This window comes from Equus caballus, chromosome 3, assembly GCF_041296265.1.
Source record: "Equus caballus isolate H_3958 breed thoroughbred chromosome 3, TB-T2T, whole genome shotgun sequence".
In the NCBI taxonomy this organism is placed as follows: Eukaryota; Metazoa; Chordata; class Mammalia; order Perissodactyla; family Equidae; genus Equus; species Equus caballus.
Window position 1 is genome coordinate 70,108,544 of NC_091686.1, and position 23,482 is coordinate 70,132,025.

At 37.5% G+C, this 23,482-nt stretch overlaps 1 protein-coding gene across 33 annotated transcripts in view; it reads right to left on the minus strand.

Moving 5' to 3' along the window:
* RUFY3 (RUN and FYVE domain containing 3) overlaps positions 1 to 23,482 on the minus strand; it is a 79,947-nt gene that overhangs the window by 28,271 nt on the left and 28,194 nt on the right. For 18 of the 33 annotated variants that reach the window (XM_070263738.1, XM_070263736.1, XM_070263734.1 and 15 more), the window contains 3 exons: positions 4,237 to 4,410; positions 3,304 to 3,421; positions 2,061 to 2,162 (listed from right to left, as the gene is read on the minus strand). In XM_070263738.1, the coding sequence (XP_070119839.1) occupies positions 2,061 to 2,162; positions 3,304 to 3,421; positions 4,237 to 4,396 (380 nt within the window). In that variant the 5' untranslated portion in view covers positions 4,397 to 4,410. Of the gene's footprint in view, positions 1 to 2,060; positions 2,163 to 3,303; positions 3,422 to 4,236; positions 4,411 to 20,705; positions 20,760 to 23,482 lie in introns of all 33 variants that reach the window. The other 15 variants (XR_011437556.1, XR_011437557.1, XM_070263730.1 and 12 more) reach the window with 1 other exon arrangement.

The following is a 23,482-nucleotide window of genomic DNA, read 5'->3' on the forward strand; positions in this document are numbered from 1 at the left end:
AAAGACACTCCCCTGCAGCCGCCTACAGCTTGAACAGTGGACCCCATACCACTTCAAGTCTTGACCGTTGGAAAGCTGAGTCCTCCCTTTTTGAAATAAATAAGCTCCCTGGAACGGTTCCTATTTCCCTTTCTCCTGATTTGTATAATTTTCTTAGGCAAGAAAACAGCAATCAATGGCATACATAGCTGAAGCAACATTAAAACAATGCTTCATATTAGGATCTGCAGTGCTATTTCTTGTATAAACTAGGTTCTTGCAAAATCCAGCCAGGTCTTTAAATTCTGTTACTTCTTCTCATAGTATTTCTCAGAGGCAATCTGCTATATTCAAGTTTCTTTTGGTAAATATTAATGATCTCTAAGTATATATACAAAAGTACACAAATCACACAAGACAGGTAGATGCATTTTCATGAAGAGAACACACGCATGTAACCAGCACCCCAATTAAGAAGCAGTGTATTACCAGAACCTGGGAAGCCACCTTGTGCTCCCTTCTACTCCCTGTTTACTACCCTGCCCCGCCAACAGGAGCCTTTTTCCTGACTTCTATCATGAAACATTAGTTTTGTATATTTCTGAACTTTATATACAAGGAACAGTACACAATGTATTTTTTGTGTCTTGTTTCTTTTGCCCAAAATTACACTTGGGAGCTTCATCCATGTTGCCGTGTCTAGTTGCTATATGGGATTTCATTGTAGGAATATACCACAATTTACTCAGCCATTCTACTGTGAATAGACACTTGGGGTCTATTACAAACATTTGGGGGTATTACAAACACTATAATAGCATGAACATTCTTGTTCACATCTTTTGTGGAACTTAACTATGCATTTTTATTGGATATAAAACTAGAAGTAGAATCATTGTGTCATAAGGTATGCTTATGATCAGCTTTTACAGATAATGATAAACATCATTTCCTACGTTTCTGTACCAGTTAACTTTCCCATCAGCAGAACATTAAAGTTGTTTCACATCCTTGCCAACACTAGGTATTATCTGTCTTTTTCATTTCAGCCATTTTGGTGGGTGTACAATAGTATCATATTGTTGTTTAATTTACATTTACAGGATGGCTAGTGAAGTTAGGTATCTTTTTATATTTATTAGTCATTTCAATTTTCTCTTTTGTGAAATGCCTCTTCCAGTCCTTTACCTATTTTTAAATTTGCTTGTCTGCCTTCTTCTCATTGGATTGAAGGAGTTCTCTATATACACTGAATATGCATCATTTGTTGAATATATGTCTTATGTATTACAAATCTCTCCTATCGGTTGACTCTACTCTTGACTCTATCGGTTGCCTTTTACTCTTAATTGTATGAGTACCTTTTTTTTTTTCTGCTGAGGAGGATTCACCCTGAGCTAACGTCTGTGCCAACCTTCCTCTATTTTCTATGTGTGTCGCTACCAGAGCATGACCATCGCCAAGTGGTGTAGGTCCGCGCTTGGGAACCAAACCTGGGCTGCCGAAGAGGAGTGTGCCAAACTTAACCACTAAGCCACAGGGCTGGCCCCTTAAGAGTGTCTTTTGATGAACAAAGTTCTTCATTTTAAGGTAGACTAATTTATCCATTTTTTTCTTTAAGGGTGGAACTTTATGAATGCTGTTTCAGAAATTTTTGTCTGCCTTATGTTTTCTTCTAGAAGTTTTATTGTTTTGTCTTTCCCATTTATATCTATGATCCATCTGGAAATTTCCTGTGTGTGCTGTATTTGAATTTAATGTTACAAGTCAACTTCCTGTCTCACTGAGCCTGGGTTCATGCTAAAGTGTTAAAAGCCTTTCCTGTTTTGGGGAGGTGTTAAGCTTTGGCCTGCCCTGCAAAAGACTATATATGTTACAGTGACAGAATGAACACATGTAATATAAAAACATCCATTCTTGAGCATGTGTGAGGTGTGGGAGAAGGTATTAGTTGAACTATGGGAAACTGTCATGAATCAACTATTACTGATCTACAAAAACGGTACATTTATGAGATTCGACTTCATATGATGTAGAACATAGCAAGAAAAGAACAAGGCTCAACAAGAAGATGTTCATACCTGAGAAGTTCCTTCTTATTGATCAAAGCTTTCATGTATTCTGAAAGTTTCTTTTGCATTAATGCCAAACGAAGCCAGGCTCTTCCTCTGCCTACTGGTGTCCTACAAAAAGACAGAAACCAAACTACTAAAGGTAACAGAGATAGTGGCCACAGTGGGACAGATTCACTTATTCTTGCTAGTGGTCCCCCAGTGTAACTGGCATGCTGAGGTGCTCCTCACAACCTCTGCCATCACATTCCTATGCGAGGAAGTCTGTGTGGGTTAGTGGGATCTGGAGGGTGTGTGTGGGACAAATGCTCTTGTGAAGAATTAATTACTGAATGAGAAGACAATTTGAAGACAAGACCTCTGGGAGGCGCAAGTGAAAATGTTCCATCAGATTAGTAACCATAAATACTCATAAATTTAGTGTGGATCACATAAGTACCCAAAGAAAAATAATGCAGACCCAGGCCACTTAGATCTCAATCTGATTAAAATTAAACCAATCTAATTTGGGGAGGTGATTACTACTCTTTTTGAAGTTCTAAGGCAGGTTCTAGGTGTCAGTTCCTGAAGTTCACTTGACAACTGTTTCAATTTTGGTTCTCAAACTCCACTGAACATATATATATATATATACATACATATATTTTTTTTTTGGTGAGTAAAATTGGCCCTGAGCTAACATCTTTTGCCAATCTTCTCAGCTCCCCTCGCCTTTTTTTTGCTTGAGGAAGACTGTCCTTGAGCTAACATCTGTGCCAATCTTCCTGTATTTTGTACGTGGTATGCCATCACAGCATGGTTTGATGAGCAGTGTGTGGGTCTGCACTCGGTATCCAAACCTGCAAACCCCAGGCTGCCAAAACAGTATGCAAACTTAACCACTATGCCTCTGGGCCAGACCTGACATTCCAGTTTTTTAAAGTCAAGTCCAGCATGCCATATCCCTTGATCTAAACTCTTGAGACTCACTAGTTGATTCCCACAAGTGCTTTAAAAAATAAGGAAACGTTTGGCATTTTAACATGAAGACAGCCTCTTTTAGATTAATAATAATTATCCTTCACAGGCACACTTCTCTTAATATTCTAAATTACCAGTTCTGTCATAACAGTGCCTATTCATAACAACGTTATGCATTTTGGATTGTTATGAAATAAATTATTATGGTCATCATTGTGTTTAGACTCATTCTTCAAGGAGACAGTTAATAAGAATATTTTCCCCCACAAAGAGAATTCAACCTTGAACTTACTTTAGTCCTGGAAGATCTTTAACACTTGCTGTTATCTCTGCAGCTTCTGGAACAAGCTTTTCTACCAATTCTAGAGGGCCCCAGAAGGATTTATTTTGTCCAAGAAAAGTTTTCTTAGCTAAGGCAATAAAAAGAAATCGATATTTTAATGCTCTTTACAACATAAACACGCCCTCCACACACACACACACACACACACACACACACACGCAAAACCCCTCCCATCTATTCAATACTCTTTCCAGGGAAGTAATCCTACATTATCAGACAGTTCTAAAATTATTCATGCTTTCAGAATAGGTAACATTTTGTGAAAATCAAAAATCCCCTACTTCCCAAGACTCAGTCCTTCCTCTTTCAGGAAGAATTTATGGACTAGCCCTATAATACAAGAAAATGTTTTAACAATATAGTACCTAAAGCTGCCTGGTATTAGTGAAGAAAACAGTCCAGTGGAAGAGAATATATAATCCAGAAACAGGCTATCAAATATTGGGGAGGGAGAAGGAAAAGATGCAAAAGTGAACAAGACCAAGTCCTGCCCTCAAGGCTCATGGTTAAGTATGAAGAGCACGGAAGCAAGAGTCAGGAGATCTGAGTCTTAGCACTTGCTCTGCCCTCACTCACCATGTGGGCTTGGGCAAGTCATGTCCCACTCTAGGGCTGTTTCCACCTGTCAAACAGAGCTGCCATATTGGACTAGGTTCTTGCCATGGCCCTTCCAGCTCTAACATTCAATGATCTACGTTTTTTAAGTCCTCTAAGTCCTTTACGTCAACCATAGCCCTGCGCCCACACAGGCTGCGTTCTAATAGATTAATGTTATTAATTCAGGCCTCTTATTCTTTGGCTCCACAAAGAATGCTCTTCTTCTTCGGCATGTATTGCTAGAAAGAGCCACATGCACATTTGCATTTTGAGGCCATGGCCTACCTTTCAAGCCATGTTTGAGGCAGTGCTCCATCACCACGAAGAACTGCTGAAGAGGTGCGTAGTCCGAGTCCAGAGTCCTCCCCAGATTCAGAGCTGATTCAATCAAGCCCTTGATACTCAGCTTAGCCATGTTCATCAGGTTCATGCGTTCGTTAGCCATGAGGTAATTAGGATCTGCAGCCAAAGGGGGAGAGGATGAAGCCTGGTTACTGGAAATAGTTCATTTTAAAATTTAGTATAATTTCACTGTCTTGACATTTGCACTGATGGTGCAACAGCAATGGCGGGTAAGACAGTTGGTGTCTTGGCAAAATCAAGGCAGTGACACCAAACTGTGCTATTACTTGTTTTATTCTTCTCCACCATGTACTTGCTGTTAAAAAAGATGCCTGTTTCCCTTAGGTATATCCTTGATGAAACAGCAGAAATTATCAAAGTTTGAGACTTGAATACCTTGAATTTTGAGTCTTTTAATATCCTCACCACTGCCTCTGTCGCCATGCTAACTTGGGCACCTATCATAGCTCACTAGTATACATCCTCCACACTGCTTCACCCCTGCTCTGCTCCTACACAGTCTGCAAAGTGCTCTAAAAAAATTAAAGCAATGGAGGGGCTGGCCTGGCAGCATAGTGGTTAAGCTTGCATGTTCCCCTTTGGCGGCCCAGGGTTCATGGGTTTAGATCCCAGGTGCAGACCTACACACTGCTCATTAAGCCATGCTGTGGTGGCATCCCACATACAAAATGGAGGAAAACTGGCACAGATGTTAGCTCAGCAACAATCTTCCTCATGCAAAATGAGGAAGATTGGCAACAGACGTTAGCTCAGGGCCAATCATTCTCACCAAAATAAATAAATAAATAAATAAAGCAATGTAGAAACAAAGGATAAAGTACTTAAAAACAAACTATTCCAAATATATGATTTGTTATTAGTATTTATACCAATTAGCATTATTATTTAAACTAAGCATTATTAAACAAACTAAAAAAGTAACATTATTACTATAATGCCATAACAGAACTTAATGAATCCCAAATTTTTTGACAGCACAGAGTATGTGGCTCTCATCAACCAGAAAGATAAACTATTGAGGAAAGGGATTAAGTACCATGTTTCACCTGACAGAATTCAGAACAATCTAGGCACTCACTACTTTCATTTATTGGTGTGTACCTTGTGCTGAGGTACTGAGGGTTGCTTCTTTACAATTATGATCTCAATCCCTCCTTACAACATCCTATGAGACAGTTACAAATCGCACCAATTTACAAGGAAGGAAAATGAAGCTTAAGAGAGTAAAGCAGCCGGCCTCCGGGCAGCGCCAGTAATAGATGACAGAGCCGGAGTCTAGATCCTGATTCTCTGACTCCAAACCGCATGCATTTGACCACTATAATCCACTTACAAATGAACCAATGACTTCATATAATGTTTATTGTTCCCTGCTTCTGATCATTTCACATGACTACCTTATTTAATTCTTGTGACTTTATCATTTAAGAACTGTCCCTTCTTTTAGGGTGGCAAAGCAGGCCCATAACAGTTAAGCAGTCCAAGGACCTGGATCTGACACAAAAGTTAATGCTTTTTCCACTGTGACATGTGCATGCTCCCAAACATCACATACGTCAAATTTCTATAAAAACCGAAAAAGGCTGAGAGGTCTATGAAATATTTTATCTTTCCTTAGGAAGACTAAAAGTACTAATAAAACTATGCTTCCATAATACCAACAAGCCACAACACAAGAGATTATTTTATTCAAATTGTCCCAAGTAATTTTCTTCACACAATGTTTTCATTTCCATCTGCTTTGACAGTTAAATGAAGAGAATCGAATGGCCAAGTTCTAAGCTAATCTTCTCTGTTAAGGGCTTGTAGATTTATAGTTACAACGATACAAATCTTGGTTTGTTGTAGTGTTTTCTGAGGTAATATTTTTAGAGAATACTCCGTTATGAAAGTCAGAATTGGTGTATGTTGCTATTAATTCTTTCTCAGAGCACACCAGCAAATGTGTTAGGCTCTCTTTGTTCAGGGTAGGTCGTGTCAAAACTAGAATAAGCTCACAGGGGACGCTGAAATACACAAAATACTACCCCCTGAAAAACAACCTCGAGGAACAACTTTATTACCAACATTTATGTGCGCTCTAGCGTTTCTAACCTCCCAATAACTACTGGGAGAAAGTACGAGGGCAGGGTTGTGTGGGGAGGCATGAAGGTTTGTGGGCAGCTACTGGATTCTCCATTTAACATCTCTCAATAAATGGTAAGAAAATGTGGTTGGATTGGACAACTGGCTGCCCATGAGGAACCATTCCCTCTACCTCAAGCCTTTAGACCATTAACTCAGGGAGCTAATAACAAAATTAAACAATGCTGCTAGTCAAAGTAAACAATCTGATTCCAACCTATTGGAATTAGTCACATGGAGAGAGCTGGATTTGGAGTATGTACAAAACACCATGCTCTGAGATGTTTTCTGGAAGTGGTGATGGATTTATACTAGCTCTTCTATGATGCCTCATCTCTTTCTTCTTGTAATCAGTAGCAGAAATGTTCAAGACACTTGGTTGGGGTCTGGAGTGCACAGACTATAGGGAGATGAACTAGTGCCTAGCGAAATTAAATTCCTAATACCTTGGACTCCATTAGTATGCTGCTATAACCTATTTGAAATAACCTGCATCAAATACAAACAACCCGCCAATTCGTTAGAAAATATTACATTCAAGCTTGGCACTACTGACATTTTGGGCCAGATAATTCTTTTTTGTTGGGGGCTGTTCTGTGAATTAAGTTTAGCAGCAACCCATGCCTTTACCCACTAGATGTCAGTAGCACTCTCCAGTTACGACAGCCAAAAATGTCTCCAGTTATTGCCAAAGGTCCCTTGGGAGACAGTATCAGGCTTCCTCCCCATTGAGAACTACTACTCTAATCAAATAAAAGAAAGTGAAACAAAAATCAGGGTAATTTGACAATTAGACATAAGAGCTCAAAAGAATTTACTGCTCATTATCAATTGTTTAATACAACAGTTAAATTATTTAATGCTTATTATCAACATTTATGTTGAATAACCAGAGTATATTCATTACAAATAATTTTAATTATGTTTCCTGGTTAGTACTAAATTAAACTACTGAAAATAATTAGTATTTAAAACTACTTCTTTTTCATTTTGTAATGTTGGCTACTAATAATGAATACTAAAATCACTAACCTGATTTGTCATACAATAAGAAATTCTCTATTTAATTTGCTACTTGTCTTGAATTGTACTCAAATATAAAATGATTTTTTGGAACGAATCTATGCTGCTAAAAAGGGGGCAATGACCAGACAGGTGCACGGAAGGACTCTTGAGGGGCAAGTAAAGTTCTGTTTTTTGATATGGGTGTTAGTTATGTGAAATTGTTGAGTGTGTGAAAATTCATTGAGTTGAATACTTATGATATGTGATCTTTTCTGTATATTTTACACTTTTAACTATAAAAAGTTTAAAAAAAGTTTTGCTACATTGTCTAAGGCCAGAAAATGATTTTTAAAAATGCATGACTTTCACAATGCTGTCAGTCATACTTTTTCTATGAGAAAAAAACTTAAAATTTAAATTTTTCACAACACTAACATTTAACATTACTATTCCAAAACTGGACTTTTGTTCATTCATTCATTTTTTCAATAAATATTCAACAGATACTGGGTGTAACATACTGTACTTAATGCTGAGAATCAAGAGATAAAAGACCTAGTCCTTGACATTGAGGTGCTTACTATTTATCCAACTTGGGTAATAGAGACGTCTGGAGAACAAAACTGGTAGCTTACAGGGAACACCTGGAATTTCAGGGTAAACATTATCATCTTTGACAAAGATCAATTTCACTCCATGACAAATAAATTAAAATGTTTTTATATTAAACCAAATATACCTATTCTGTGGGCTCAATCATAAATTTTATATATTTTTGAAGGCCAAGATACTAGACATGATATTAATGTTGGATTTCAGGCAGGCTGTAAGCCCATTACAATATTCTCTGCCATTGGATGTACTTCTGTGCAAAAGTTTGAGAAGCACTGCAAACAGATTGCAATAAGAATGCTGGCAAAGTATACACAGGATGCTACGGGACTGTGCATAGAAGAAAGCTACCTGACCCTTTATTTTTTTCCTTCCAATTTAAGGAGCAGGTGTGTGCATATAAGTTTTCAGAGGATGAGGAGGTTTTTTTTAACTTATAAAATGTTTATTCACTATAGCATTTTAAGGAAATTAAGAAATATCTATTAACATGGCTATAACTTAATATTGTACTGAGGGTGACAAACCAATGCAATTAGAGATGATAAAGAAATTGGAGACATGTAAACTGCAAAAGAGTGGATCAAATATTACTGCTCTCACATGATCTGATTTTATACCCAGAAAAAATCAAGCAAAATAAACTAAAATTTGTACAAAAATATAATAATTCATAGAAGCAGCCGAGTACAAAATTAATATGTAGAAATCACTAGGTGCCACATATTTCAATAACGGAGGATGACTTTTGAGTTCAATCTTAAAGGACGAAAAGAAATTAGTCAGGCAAGGAAGGAGTAGGAGAAGGGCTGTGAAGGGAGCAGGATGGAAGGAACAGCCTGGGTAAATGCACAGAAGTATGAAAGAACATGGCACACCAACAAAAACAAAACTGAAAAAACGCCAGAAGTTTATGGTGCATATGAGCTAGTGTTGTGAGATGAGATAAGGGAAATAGGTAAGGGAGAGATTGCTAAGGACCTTGTTTAAGGAGTATGGATTTTACCTTAAACTCAGTAAAGATCTTCATATGTGAGGTGTGATGGCACAGATTTGAATTTTAGAGAAGCCATTCTAGCAGCCTTTTGGAAGATGGATGGGAAAGGTGCCAGAACTCAAGGCCGAGGAGTGAGTGAGGGTTGAGGAGAGAAACAATAAGAAATACGAAGGGATGGAACTAGAGCAGTGGGTGCTTGCTGTGTGGAGAAGAGGGAGTTAGTTTGAGAGACGTTCTAGGGGTAGAATGTCAAGAATCAGGACTTGATGATCACTCGGATGTGAGAGTAGGAGAAAGAATGGAAAGTAACCTCCGCGTTTTTAGTTTTGGTGCATAGATGGATGGAGACGCAAATCATCTTGGTGGAGAACACAACACAGCAGGAGCAGCGGACTAAAAAACCATGCAGAAATGACTATAGTTACAATAATAAACTGTATCGATTGGTTTTCAAATCCAATTTCTTTCAAGATCACGGGGATTTTCATTATATCTCTTCAAGACTGCTAATTTCCATATAAGGAAATTTTAATAAACTTTACAGAGTCAGTGGCTCACTTGGTTAAGAGTGACAACAAAAGTGAACCCAAAGTCCTATAACTAAGAGTGACGGTGAATCACACTGTTCTGTAAACCAGTCCTCCGACCAAGACCCATTTTCTCTCTTCAGAGTGCAATGACTAATGCTCACAAAGAGAAATCCTGAAATGTTTTATGAATAATTTTAGGGAAAGTAAGTTAAATTTAACATTATGTTAATGTTAAGTATGCTATATTGTACCCAATTCTTGGTAAAGCAGGAATAATTCATATGTAGCACAATCGTAGTTACTTTTCAGAATTTCCGGGTTGTTTGACGGATCAAAACTTTTATCTTATATGAGAAACAAAACAGTTGTCATACGGAGATTTTCCAATGATACCTAAGAGCACCGACGTGAGATTAAAAACGACGGAGTAATAGGAAGGTAAGAATAGAAAGGAAAGCCTACTCTATGTTCAGAATGACTGAAGACCAATAATTCCTAAATAAATCTATTTTGAACTTTTGCTATAATAGTTCACAGAGTACAAGATTGGGCATAGAATGAGTAGTCCTTGACAGTGAAAGAAATTACTGAAAGTACTAAAAAGATCTGTAATAAAACATCATTTAACTATTCTGATGGTACTCACTTGTCCAAGAGAATCATGAACTTTTACTCAATCCCCATTTAAAAATAACCAATAGAGCCTTAGAAATCCTAGATTATCTATATATCTATATCCTTATCTATCTATTCTCCTAATGCCATTTTAGATATCATATAAACTTCTACTCAAGAGCGAAAACAAAATTCCCTTAAGTAACTTTTCCTCTGGGTTGCAATCTCTTAAAGGAGTTACTCAAGAAAATTTAACCACAAATTTATATATTCTTATTGCCACCTTTTCTTGGTAATAGCATAATCAAAGATGCACTTTGCTAAAATTAAGCCTCAGCATCAGAAAGATTATATCCACCCACTACTCTTAATCTGTTTGATATTAATCAACTTTTTGTGCTAATTAACTTATTATATAATGCCAGGCACGGAATCTCACTTGTGTGGGGCCTCAATTTCCCCATCTGTAAAATGAAAGGGTTAAACTTGTTCAGTAATCCTTTTATTTGATGGAAATGACACACACACTTATCAATCATAATGACTCACTGCAGCACTAATTCTCAAGGGAGGGGCACATTAATTCCAGGAATGGGGAGAAACAACATGGTTTGGAAAACCCGACAAATGACTCTGATACCAAAAGAACTAGATCCATGCCACTCTACGTGTGGTCCTGGAACATCAACATTGGCATCACCTGGAAGCTTTCAGAAAGGGGAAACCTTAGGCTCCAATGGTACACCGAGTCAGGTTCTGCACTTTAACCAGACCCCAAGGCAATGTGTATGTGCATTAAAGTTTGAGAAGCACTGACCTAGATGACCCTTCTAGCTCAAGCATATCATAATTCCATGATTTCATAGACAGCTTCCTCAAGGGCCACCAATAAATACATGTATCAGTAGAAAGCCCCAGGAAGAAAGAATAATAAAGATTAGAGTGAATGAAACTATTGAGAAAAATCAATGAAACCCAAACTTGGTTCAACAACATCAGCAAACATTTAGCTGGACTGACCAACAGGAAAAGAGAGAAGGCTCAAATTACTAAGATCAAGAAGGAACAGGAGACACTACTATTGACCTTACAGAAGCAAAAAGGATTATAAGGGAATTCAATGGGCAACTGTATGCCAACACATAGACAACCTAGAAGAAATGAACAATTTCTAAGAAAGATACAAACTACCAACCAAAACTGACTCAAGAAGAAACAGAAAATTTGAATAGATCTATAACAAGTAAAGATACTGAATTTGTAATAAAAAAAACATCCCACAAAGCAGAGGCCAGGACCAGATTCACTATTCACTAAAAGGCTTCTCTATTGAAATCTATCATTTAAAGAAGAATTAATATCAATCCTTTACAAACAATTCCAAAAAATAGGAGAGGAGGGAACACTTCCCAACTCATTCTATGAGATCAATATTACCTTGAGACCAAAATCAGACAAAGACATTGTAAGAAAACTACAGATCAATATCTCTCATGAATACAGATGCAAAGCCCTCAACAAAATACTTACAAACCAAATCTAGCAACATATAAAAAGGATTATACAATATGACCAAATGGTTTCTTAGATGACACCAAAAGCAAAGCAACAATAGAAAAAAATAGATAAAATGGACTTTGTCAAAATTAAAAACAACTGTGCCTCAAAGAATGTCATCAAGAAAGTGAAAAAACAACTCTTGTAAGGGGACAAAAGAATTTGTAAATCAGATCTAGTATCCAGGATATATAAAGAACTCTTAAAATTCAACAACAAAAGACACATAACCCACTAAGAAAGAACGGGTAAAGGATTTGAATAGACATATCTCCAGAGAAGATATACAAATGTCTACTAAGTACATGAAAAGATGCTTATTAGGGAAATGCGAATCAAAACCACAATGAGATACCACTTTACATTCACAAGGATGAATGTAACAAAAAATTAAAAAGGAAAATAACAAGTGTTGATGAGAAGGTGGAGTAATTGGAACTCTTGTACATTGCTGGTAGGAATGTAAAATGGTACAACTGCTTTGGAAAACAGCCTGGCAGTTCCTCATTATAGTCACGATATGGAATGCTCAGCACATTCCATATGCGGACCAATTCCACTTTTAGGTATACACCCAAGAGAAATGAAACACGAGTCCACATAAAACTTATACATGAATGTTCACAGCAACTTTATTTATAATGGCCGAAAGGTAGAAACTACCCAAATGTCAATCAATTGATGAATGAATAAATAAAATGTAGCATGTAAAATGGAATATTATTCAGCAGTAAAAAGAATGAAGTACTGATACATGCCATAATATAGATGATCCTTGAAAACATTATGCTGAGTGAAAGAAGCCAGATACAAAGGTCCCATATTTAAAGATTTTGTGTGTGTGAAAGATGATATACGTCCAGCCACATTAAAATAGAACCAGAGCAGCCATTTCAGAGGGATTGTCTTGCACGTCTTGTTTTCTTTATCTTCCAAACTGGACCAAACCACCAACATTCCAAGAAGTCAGTAAGGACAAGAATATCCTGTTTGTAAGGACTGATAAACTGGACTTTGCTGATGACCGTGATAACCAATCGATGAAGTACAAGTCTAGTCTTTTGCCTCATGACCAAGTCTCAAGCCAGTCTATGAAGTACACACCCAGCCTCACCTCACTCAGCTGGCACCAATGAAGTCTTCTTTAATACAACTCACCTCACCTTCCTCCCTTTTTCCCATAAAAACCCTAAGCCCCTCTCCTGTAATCAGAGCACAAGTTTTGGTTTCTACCTGAATCTGTGTCTTCTGAATTGCAATTCTAATTGCCCAAAAAATATCTGCTGTTTAAATTGTAATGGATTTTTCCTAGGTCAACATATGAAATGTCCAGATAGGCAAATCTATAGAAACAGAAAGCAGATTAGTAGTTGCCAGAAACTGGAAGGAAGGAGGAATAGAGTGAATGCTAATGGCTATAGGGTTTCTTTATAGGATGATGGAAATATTGTGAGATTAGATAGTGGTGATGGATGCACAACTTTGTGAATATACTACCAACCAACGAACTGTACAGTTTAAAGTGTGACCCTAATGGTATGTGAATTATATCTCAATAAAGCTGTTATCTAAAAACAACTGAGACTTGAGACATAATAATGTATGTCTTGTATGGATCTTGATTCAAATAAACCAACTGAAAAAGGACATATTTGAGACAATCAGACTTTGAAAATGGGTTGAATATCAGTTACTATTAAGAAATTATTGTTAACTTTGTTAGGTGTAATACTGAAGTATTTACAGGTGGCACATAATGTTGGAAGTTTGCTTTAAAATACTCCAGAATCAAAAATGTGGGAGTAATAGATGAAATAAGATCTGCAAATATTGATAATTACTGAAGCTGGGTGATGGAAACATTAGAGTTCACTATGCTATTCTCTCTACTTTATGTATTTGAAAAATCCCATAATTAAAAATAAAAAGAGGTTCTGCTTTCTCTTGATTCAGGTCAAGTTTTAACTGTTAGCCTCCAGTAAGAATCTAGTGCTATTTTCTTCTACCTCTGAACATAACCAAAAAAAGCCTTTTGATTGGAGTGAGCATTGAAATGAGTGAGCTTATTTGGTGATTTAATGTTCCAAAAGCATTCTTTTATATAAAAATCCGTACTCATTCTTGGTGAAATTCTGTGAACTAATAAGAAATAAATACATTGGTCTCTGCCCCGGTTCCTAACACAGAGCTCCTAAAACCCTACTAATTTCCTAAGTGATAAGGGACAGAGGAGCATCTTTTGCTATGATGTTTGGTTTCTGTTCCCAGTTCCTGAAACAGCTCAAATTAAAGGTGAAAGGAGCATCTTTTGTTATTCAAAACAAGCCCCTTTCAACCACAGAGTTTATGGCAATGAGCCATAACGAGGTGACTTTTAGAAAGCCCAAAGGATGGGGGCTAGTTGCCAGGGAAACCAGCCACCTGATCTAGGGCTGGAACTTTCAGCCTCACCCTCCCCCTCCCCCGACCTCCAACTCCATGGAGGGGAGAGGGACTGGAGATGGAGTTCAATCACCAATGACCAATGATTTAATCAATCAGGCCTACGTAATGAAGCCTCCATAAAAATCCTAACCAGAAAGGTTCAGAGAGCTTCTGGGTTGGTGAACACATCAAGGTGCTGGGAGGGTGGTGCACCTGAAGAGGGAATGGAAACTCTGTGCTCCTTCCCACATACTTTGCCCTATGCACCCCTTCCATCTGGCTGTTCCTGAGTTATATTCTTTAATAACATAAGTAAACAGTTCCTGAGTTCTGTGAGCTGTTCTGGCAAATTATCAAACCTGAGGAGGGGGTCAATGGAAACCTCTGATTTATAGCTAGTGGGTCAGAAGCACAGGTGACAACCTAGACTTGTGATTGGCATCTGAAGTGAGGGAGCATCTTAAGCCTTTAACCTGTGGAGTCTGCACTAACCCCAGGTAGATAGTGTTAGAATTGAATTGGTGTTGGAGAGTTGGTTGGTGTCGGAAAACCCCCCACATATTTAGCATCAGAATTGTTGAGAATAGTAGAGGAAAAAGCAGTGTTTTTCTTTTAGGTATCCATTTCTCTAATCTTTAAAAGATGTCCTTTTATAATTCAAGATTGTCTAAGAGCTCCCCATGAAACCACACTGATTTATTCATTGGGCCCTATATCATAATATAATCAATTTTAGTTTTGGCAAGTTTCTCAAACTTCTTCAGGTACCTTTACCTGAAGAATTTCACGTCACAGAAGACTACCTGGAAGATTTCTGGCAACATTAGGAAGTTAGGACAATAGTCAGTCTTTGTTTTGATGGAACATAAGAAATTTAGGTGATAAGTACAAATCCAAGGTTCCCTGTTTTGCTCAATTTATTCCACAGAAATAATTTAAATGTTAGGGGGCAACACTGCGACCTAGAACAGTTAGATCTCTGATCTAGAAGGGTTAGATCTCTCTTTCTCTCTCATATTCCCTGAATGATGGTGGGGAAATTTCTGATTTCTTTATATCTCACTTGTAAAGCGTTGGGAGAGACACACTGCCTTGGACCTTTTGTGCTACCACATGTCTTTACGGGGCTGTATGAACAACGCAAGGTCCTGATCATCCTTTTACCCAGGCCATTTCTCAGGGTTGTTTACGCAGTTGCTAATTGTGAGATAAGGCTTTCCTCCTGCTTCCTATAAAAGCAATGGATTCCCCAAACTCAGTGTTCCTCAATGCAACACAAACCCACCCCATGCAGAGCATCTTGCTGAGCCACACAGTGTCTCCCCAGGGGGACTCTGGGGCAAGAGGAACTGACACAATGTGTTGATGCTCAGGCTGCTTCCAATATCATGAGTAATAAAAGTCCTTTGTCTCTGACCTAAGAGTCTTGTGTCTTTTGCCAGCACCTAAGAAACAGTAGTTAATAAGCTAATCTTTTAGCTTGTAAGTAGGGTAAACCTCAGACTTGACAAAACAAAACAAAACAAAACAGGAATAATCTCTACCCTTTGTTTAACTCCCTGGAATACTGTACATTTGTGCTCCAACTGAGACAACACCAAAAGTAATATGGATAAAAGGATGATAGATTTCAGTATACAATAGTTCTTGAGGCAGGCTTGAAGTGTGAAATCACAGAAAACATGGAATAAAGTATTCCACAGTGGAAATAGGTGTGTGAAGTGAGGTGAAGGAAACAGGAATGGAATGGGGAGTTCTTCCCGGGGAGAACTGGAAAACGCTGTTAGGAAAGGCAAAGTCAGATGACAGAGGTTTCTAGAACTAGACTTGTATATTAATGAAACAGGCAAGAGGAACCACTGTAGGTTTTGAGCAGGGAAGCAGCATAATTAAAACATTGGGGATGATTAGTCTGAGCAGATTATGCAAAGTGAATTTGGGGGAAGAGGATCAAAATCATGTGCCTTGAAGAACTGTACCTGTTGAGGAAACAGAGGAGTCAAGAATAACCCAAGGTTTTTGCTCTGTGAGACTGGAAATGCAAAAGTTGAGGAACTGTTTTCAAGGTAACGGGTAAGTAAAATCAGCTTGGTTTTGGACACAGTAAAGGATATTTATGTGGAAGCATTCTCAATATAATTTTCATCACATAGTTGTAAATGCAAATTAAAGTCTGGGGTTGGATAATCGCTAGCATAGGAATAATAGCAGCAATTATTAGAAAAGATGCTTTCACCAGAGGAGATCGTTTAAGGAGAAACAGAAGGATGCAGGGTAACTGGCTCAGCCTTTAAAGGGTACCAACAATTATAGGTTGGGGACAGAGGCCCAAATAGAGTCATTTTAGAAAGGGTTCTTTTGCTTCTATCTTAGTAGCTAGAGCTGAAATGGATATATACCAGGGAGGCTATACAGGACACTCGAGTGTCTTTCAAAGTAAAGGTCGTAGCTGGTTAGTGGAGTATAACATTGATTTAGTATGTCCCGCATAGTAGGGTCATGTATCGTTTCATGAAAGTTTTGTTCTAGATATACACAAATAAATGATGTGTATACTGAGTTTTGGTGAAAAAATATTTTTACAGTGGTTCCGGAGTCAAATAAATTTGAAGAACTTTGGTGTACCGGTTAAGACTACAAGCCACGGGGTAGGCCTGCTGCAGTCTGAAGGCTGTTCGAACTCTTCCCTAGCTGTGTGACTCGGAGAAAGTTGCTTTTCTCCTTTCCTTTTTTTGCACTTTTTATTTTCAGATCATTACAGATTCATGCAGTTGTAAGGAATAATAGAGAGATATTATGCACCCTTAACCTAGTTCCCCCAAAGGTAACATCTTGCAAAACTAGAGTACATTATCATAACCAGGAAACTGACAATGAGTTACAGTCCAGGCACAGAACGTTTCCATCAACACAAGGATGCCTCATACTGCCCTTTTACAGTCAAACTCACTTCCTTCCAGCCCCCTACCCTCTCCTACCCCTTGGCAACTATTAATCTATTCTCTACTTCTATAGCTTTGTCATTTCAAGAATGTTACGTAAATGGAATTATACAGTATGTAACTTTTTTAACTGGCTTTTTTTCACTCAGTATAATTCTTTAGAGATTCTCCAGGATGTTGCATGTATCAATAGTTTGTTCCTTTTTATTGCTGAGTAGTATTCCACTGGGAAAGCTTCTTAACTCTATAGGTCTCACTTTCCTCATCTATTAAATGATGATAGGGTTTTGAGGATTAAACAAGTTCACATATATTAAGTATTTAGAAATGCTTGGGACATACTAAGAACAAAAAATTGTTAGCTATTAAAATTATTACGATCTTCCATAAATACAAGTGTAACAATTTTAATTAATTTAAAATAAGCCTTTATTGAATGACTACGTGACACAGTGCTAGATGCTAAGAAAATCTCTTAGATGTGTTCCTTCCATTTTTCAAGATGGTGGCTATTAAGTCTTAATCCAAAAGAAAATATTCAGGGAATCAGTAAGCAATCTTTATCAGGTCATATTTTACACAGGTAAATTATTTCCCTAATTCAAGTAATGTCTCAACCATTTCAAAGCTCAGAGAGACGGGTAGTAATCTGGGCAACAGCAAATTTACAGAATCTATTTAAAAGGCTTGTAATGAGTATAGGAGGGAATTCAATATTTATTGAGAAACTAAAGATAGTAAACTATGTGCTTTTTATTATCTCATTAAATCTTCATAATTTTCCAGTGCACTTCAAAACTTTTAGACACAAATTAATAACATATAATGAGATGAGATGGCAAGACAGTTGATCAGTGTTGTAAGCATGATACAATTCCACTCGAAGAAGACACTTTATATTCTACTAGACAGTAGTTCAGACGCACTAAATGTAAAACCAACCATTACTGTAAGAAATCAGTTCAGCAGAAAAACCTTTAATTTTGCCAAAATTAAAAAAATAAAACAAAACAAAACCCAAAAGCTAACAGTTCAAGTCTGCAACCTCCTAAAGTTTATTTTACAAAGCAGTTTTTCAGAAGTCTGAAAATCAGTGTTAGCACTTCCTCTTTTAAAAAGCCAACTGTTATGACACATCTATAACAGGTAACTGAAACAGCCCAGCAGTGAAGGTCTCCTGAAAAGATCTGAGCCTATAAACATCATCAGCTTTCCAGGGTCTGAAACAAGGATCCTCTGCAGACCCTGAGCTGCCATGTGTGTTATGTGCGGTAAAACTCCATAACTCATATTTATTCTTGTTGCAAGTACTTATTTATAAAAATCTCTAAGTTATGTAATACAGCAAAATTCTAGAATTTCACATAACTGAACTGAGACAAGTAGAAAATGACATAAAAAAGACAAAGATGAAAATACTAAAAAAAAGTTAACAAGGAAAGCCATTTCTCTTCTGCCATTTTGATTTCCTTTTTAAAAACTACATTTCAGAAAGGCTTTTCTGTAAATAGCTTCTTGGCCAACATTACATATACCACTTGACTGGTAATCTACTAAGATCATCTAAGTATGGATACAGTTCACATCTTGTGGGGTTTTTTTTGAGGAAGATTGGCCCTGAGCTAACATCTACTGCCAATCCTCTCTTTTTGCTGAGGAAGACTGGCCCTGAGCTAACATCTGTGCCCATCTTCCTCTACTTTATATATGGGACGCCTCCCACAGCATGGCTTGACAAGCAGTGCATAGGTCCGCACCTCGGATCCAAACAGTTGAACCCCAGGCCACCGAAGCAGAATGTGCGAACTTAACTGCTGCGCCACTGGGTGTGTCCCAACAGCTTGTGAGTTTTTTATGTGTTATATATAGTGTTACAGTTCATCTTATTTCCCTTTCTGATTTCACCTATGAAAATCATTCACAAAAATTCCAGCAAAGACAAAATGGAAAAAAAGGAGGCTGGACACTCAAAATAGCTTGATTCTTGCAGTACCACTTTGTATTAGAGAAACGAAATTTTGCCAGGGTTGAGTCATAGGGAAGAATCCTTAAGAGGGGCATTGATTTGTTGGCTTTTATGCAGCATTTTCCTTTTGTACCTCTAGTCTATTAAAGGAATCAAAACCTTAAACCGTATGGTGCCTGGTAATAATAATAACAACAACAATAATAATAATTAACATAATAGTAAACACTACTCACTGAATGAATCAACACTCTCCTCTTTTTTGTCTACGAACTGTCAATCAACTAGATAATACTGATTTGTCTTTTCACTGAATTATATATAACTAGTTATATTAAAAGCTGAATCAAAAACAGAATAAAAAGATAGTTGGACTATAAGAAATGAGATGAAACTCATTCAAAGTCAAGTGCTGGAGAAACTATTGGGCATCACTGCGGAGAGAAAACTTAGTTTTGTCTAGTGTGACCCAATCTACTGAGGATGGTACCATTCCAGGTCTGATGAGGATACCAAGAAGTTTAAGACCATCTCTGCTCTTGAGGATTTTACACTTTAGCTAGGATGATAAACACACAAGAACCAGAGAACAAGTAAAATGCTGTAAGCTCCAAGTTCTGCAGGACCTGAGTGAATGGAGAAGTGAATGTGGGCCAAAGCTGTCAAGGAGTGCTTTGTGGAGCTCTCACCTAGACATACCCAGGGCGCGGGTGGCACAGGCAGAGGGGGAAGGGGAGTAAATGCTCTGGGTGGGATGTCACAGGAACAAGGCAGGAGAGGAGGCCGAGGGCAGCTCACACGGTCAGTGAAAAGCCTAGTCTGGTCAGAGTGTGTGCGGGAGAGTGCATGCTGAGGCTGGAGGACCCATCTTCAGTTGCCCAGGCAAAGTGGGAGAATGTAAAACGATGGTGAAGTGGAACCAAACTTCAATTTTTCCATTTTTATTATAAAATGTGTAAATCATCTTGTGCTCCCTAAAGTTAGGTGCCAAGTACAGAAAGAACAATTACTGGTTTGGGGAACCTATGAAGGTTAGAACACACTAGAACACCTGTGACTTTTCCGAGTAATTCCACCAGAAAGGAACGCTATTACATGACCAAGCTGAAAGTACGTAAGGTTATGGAGACACACAGAGCCACATTCCAGCCCAAACACTTCAGATTCCTGGAACCCATTTTTGAGTACTGTGGAATTCACAGAAATAGATGCAATATAAATATATATATATTTTAATAGATGATAAAAAAAAGGGTAACTTCCCAACAAACAAATGAAAAAACAGCCACTGAGAAACTTGATATAATCTTGAAATAAAGTCCTTTTAGAACATGTTATTTAACAAATACCCTAAAGGAACAGCACAAACATATATTAATGCCACTTTACTTGAAACCACAAAGATAAAGATTTTAAACAAGGGACTCTGAAACCCTAATCCTGTATGAAGTACCCGTATGGAAAATCTGGCAAATATGCTTACTGCTCCAGTTATTGCCAGGGGAAATAAAACCTAAAGCTGACACTCTCTCTTACGGAAAACAATCAAAAGGTGGTTGGAAAATTTAAAAAGAAAGAAAGAAAGAAAAAAAGCTGAAAGATGTTGGTGTGGCACGCACCTTCTGTATCATCGCGCATTTGCTCCACCAAATCTGTCAAATCCTCCCAAGAGTCTTTGCAAACGGCAAAAAGAAAGGAAAAGAAAGAAAAAATGTCATGCAAGCCAAGAAAGAAAAGTGCTGTTAAAAACAAGATTTCACAAGGGATAACTGAAAGGGAGATTCCTAGAACTCTTTCCACTTAACCCACAGATTAACAGTGGAAAGGCTGGGAGCTCACCCAAGGAGGAATACGACACTCACCAAGCAGGTATCAACTATGACTATTAAACATGTTTCAAGCTAAGATTAGTAATCTCAAAGTTTCTAATAAAAACAAACAAAAAGTAACACAGATTTATTTCCCATTGAAAATCAAGATTAGGCTCTTTGTATTCTAAATGTACACCACATTGACCTCATTCAACATTTATTTTGATCACTTCAGTGAAGCTGCAAAATGTGGAATATGTTTTAAGACTCAGACCAAATATCATGATACAAACTAGTGACTTTTCTTGAAACAACCTAAGAAAAATTCAAATACCTTCCCCAATACCCTCCACCCCCACAGTTCTCCTTCCCCAGAACAAAAATAAAGGAAAAGATGCTGCTTTTAAGACAGACAAAATAAATCACTTATAATTCAATAGACAGATGTTTAATCACTTAAGAGTATAGTATTCTCTCCTCTTACTATAAATTCAATACACAGAATATTCCACATGAGGCAAAAGGACAGGAAAGAATGTGATTATAAATAGATACTTCTGTGCCTTAAAGCTGTGAGATCACTATTCTGAAATAAATTTTGAGAACCCATAGAAATGTTTTAAAAAATGGATTAGCTTCATCTTTCAGTAACTCTGAAACTATTATATTACATACAATTGCAATATTCATACTTAAATCACAAAATCATGTGAATTTCACATGTGGAAATACACAGCAAATAAAGGGAAGTTCTCAGAGGATGAAGCATAACAAATATGAGAAAATGGGCAAAGAATACTTTGTCCATGATAAGCTTTGCTTTCGAGAAATTTATCACAGAAGCCAGCACAGGGTCTGAAGCAATAACTTGGAATAATCACCTAAGAAAAGAATTTATCTTTTGTCCTACTCTCTCACTAGTTTATTAAATTATCACTCTAATTAAATTGGTTGACTTTTAGTCCTGACGTGGTATAGTGAGGTACATTCTAGTGTCAATATGGTCATTTATTCTACAAAGATGTGCAAAAAAGATACAAATACATAAAAGGTTAAAATCAAAATTTAGAAAACAGGGAAGCAGAAAGTGCTTTAGTAATGTGATATTTGATTAAAGTGGAACTTTTAAAAAAACTAGATATATCTAGATTACCTGGTTAGGTCAGACACGAGGACAGGTAATATAAAAAGAAGGCATTTTCTATAACATACTTGTAACGTCCCCGAATTTAAAAGTTTAGAAATTAATGATTTAGCAAACCAAGCACAGGAATACAGCACAGAAAACCAGGATTAAATTCCTAACTTCTGCTGACATCCCAAACGAGTCACTTCATAAACAGAGGTAGGAGAGCGTGATGACCTCAAGAGTTGGATGGCCGGGGCTCACATCCCAGCTCCACCACTTACTGGCTGTAGTCCAGGTACTTCATCTATTTTCCCTCAGTTTCCTCATCTATAGAACAGGGAAAAGAAGAGCACCCATCTTACAGCACCGATGTGAGGAGTAAAAGAGTAAATACAGGTCCAAAATCTTTTATCTTAGTATTTTCTGGCCAGATGTATTTTGAAATTCAGATTTTCTTTCTAAAATTTTACAAAGGTAAAATGGTCCATACTGAGGTCAAGAAACATGCAGAACTAGCAGGGCCTGGGGCAGCACTTCACAGCCAAGCACATTAATATTTCTGCAGGAAATATGTGAATATTCAAATTAAATAAGATAAAGACTATAAATAGCCTCAAATAAATTCAGGTCATGATTTAGCACCAAATGAGTTTAGGCAAATTTATGAAAAATGCTTTTGGTTTTCAGAGCTTTAATGGATTTTGCAATTGTGGATCTGTTTATGTAAAGCCCTTAGAAAGTGTCTCATACAGAAAAAGCACAATATAAGTGTTAGCTACTATTATTTTATAGTAAATTAGTGTTAAAAGTCATTATATGTATATTTGCATAGATCATTTTCAGGCATAATCCTCTGACAATAGAATATGCTTCACATTTATATAACACAGCATCATAGATTCACAAGAATGTACTCTTTTTAACCCTCACATTAGTTTGCTCTACAGACTTGCTAACTGACCTTGTGAAAGTCAGTAAGGTGAATATTCCTATTTTATTCCTTATTTTCTTTAGTAACCAGAAACTGTATTTGTCATCTAATAAAATAGAAGGCTACCTTAAAGCAAAAAGTAAAGATGCTCCAAGATCTGTGCCGAGCAGAGCTCTGGAAAGTGGGTTTCTAGGCAGGAATGGGTGGCGAGAACAAGCGATCTCTCTGACTTTCCCCTTCCTATCTAGAGCGCTTTTCTGCTCCAAACAGACATATTTTCTGTTTTGTTTTTAAAACAAAATTTAAAGTTAGGAGTGTCACAGCGATGGAACCAATCTTAAAAAACCCTCCTCCCCTGAGGGGCTGGCCCCGTGGCCAAGTGGTTAAGTCTGTGCACTCCGCTGCAGGCGGCCCAGTGTTTCGTTGGTTCAAATCCTGGGCACGGACATGGCACTGCTCATCAAACCACGCTGAGGCAGCGTCCCACATGCTACAACTAGAAGGACCCACAACGAAGAATATACA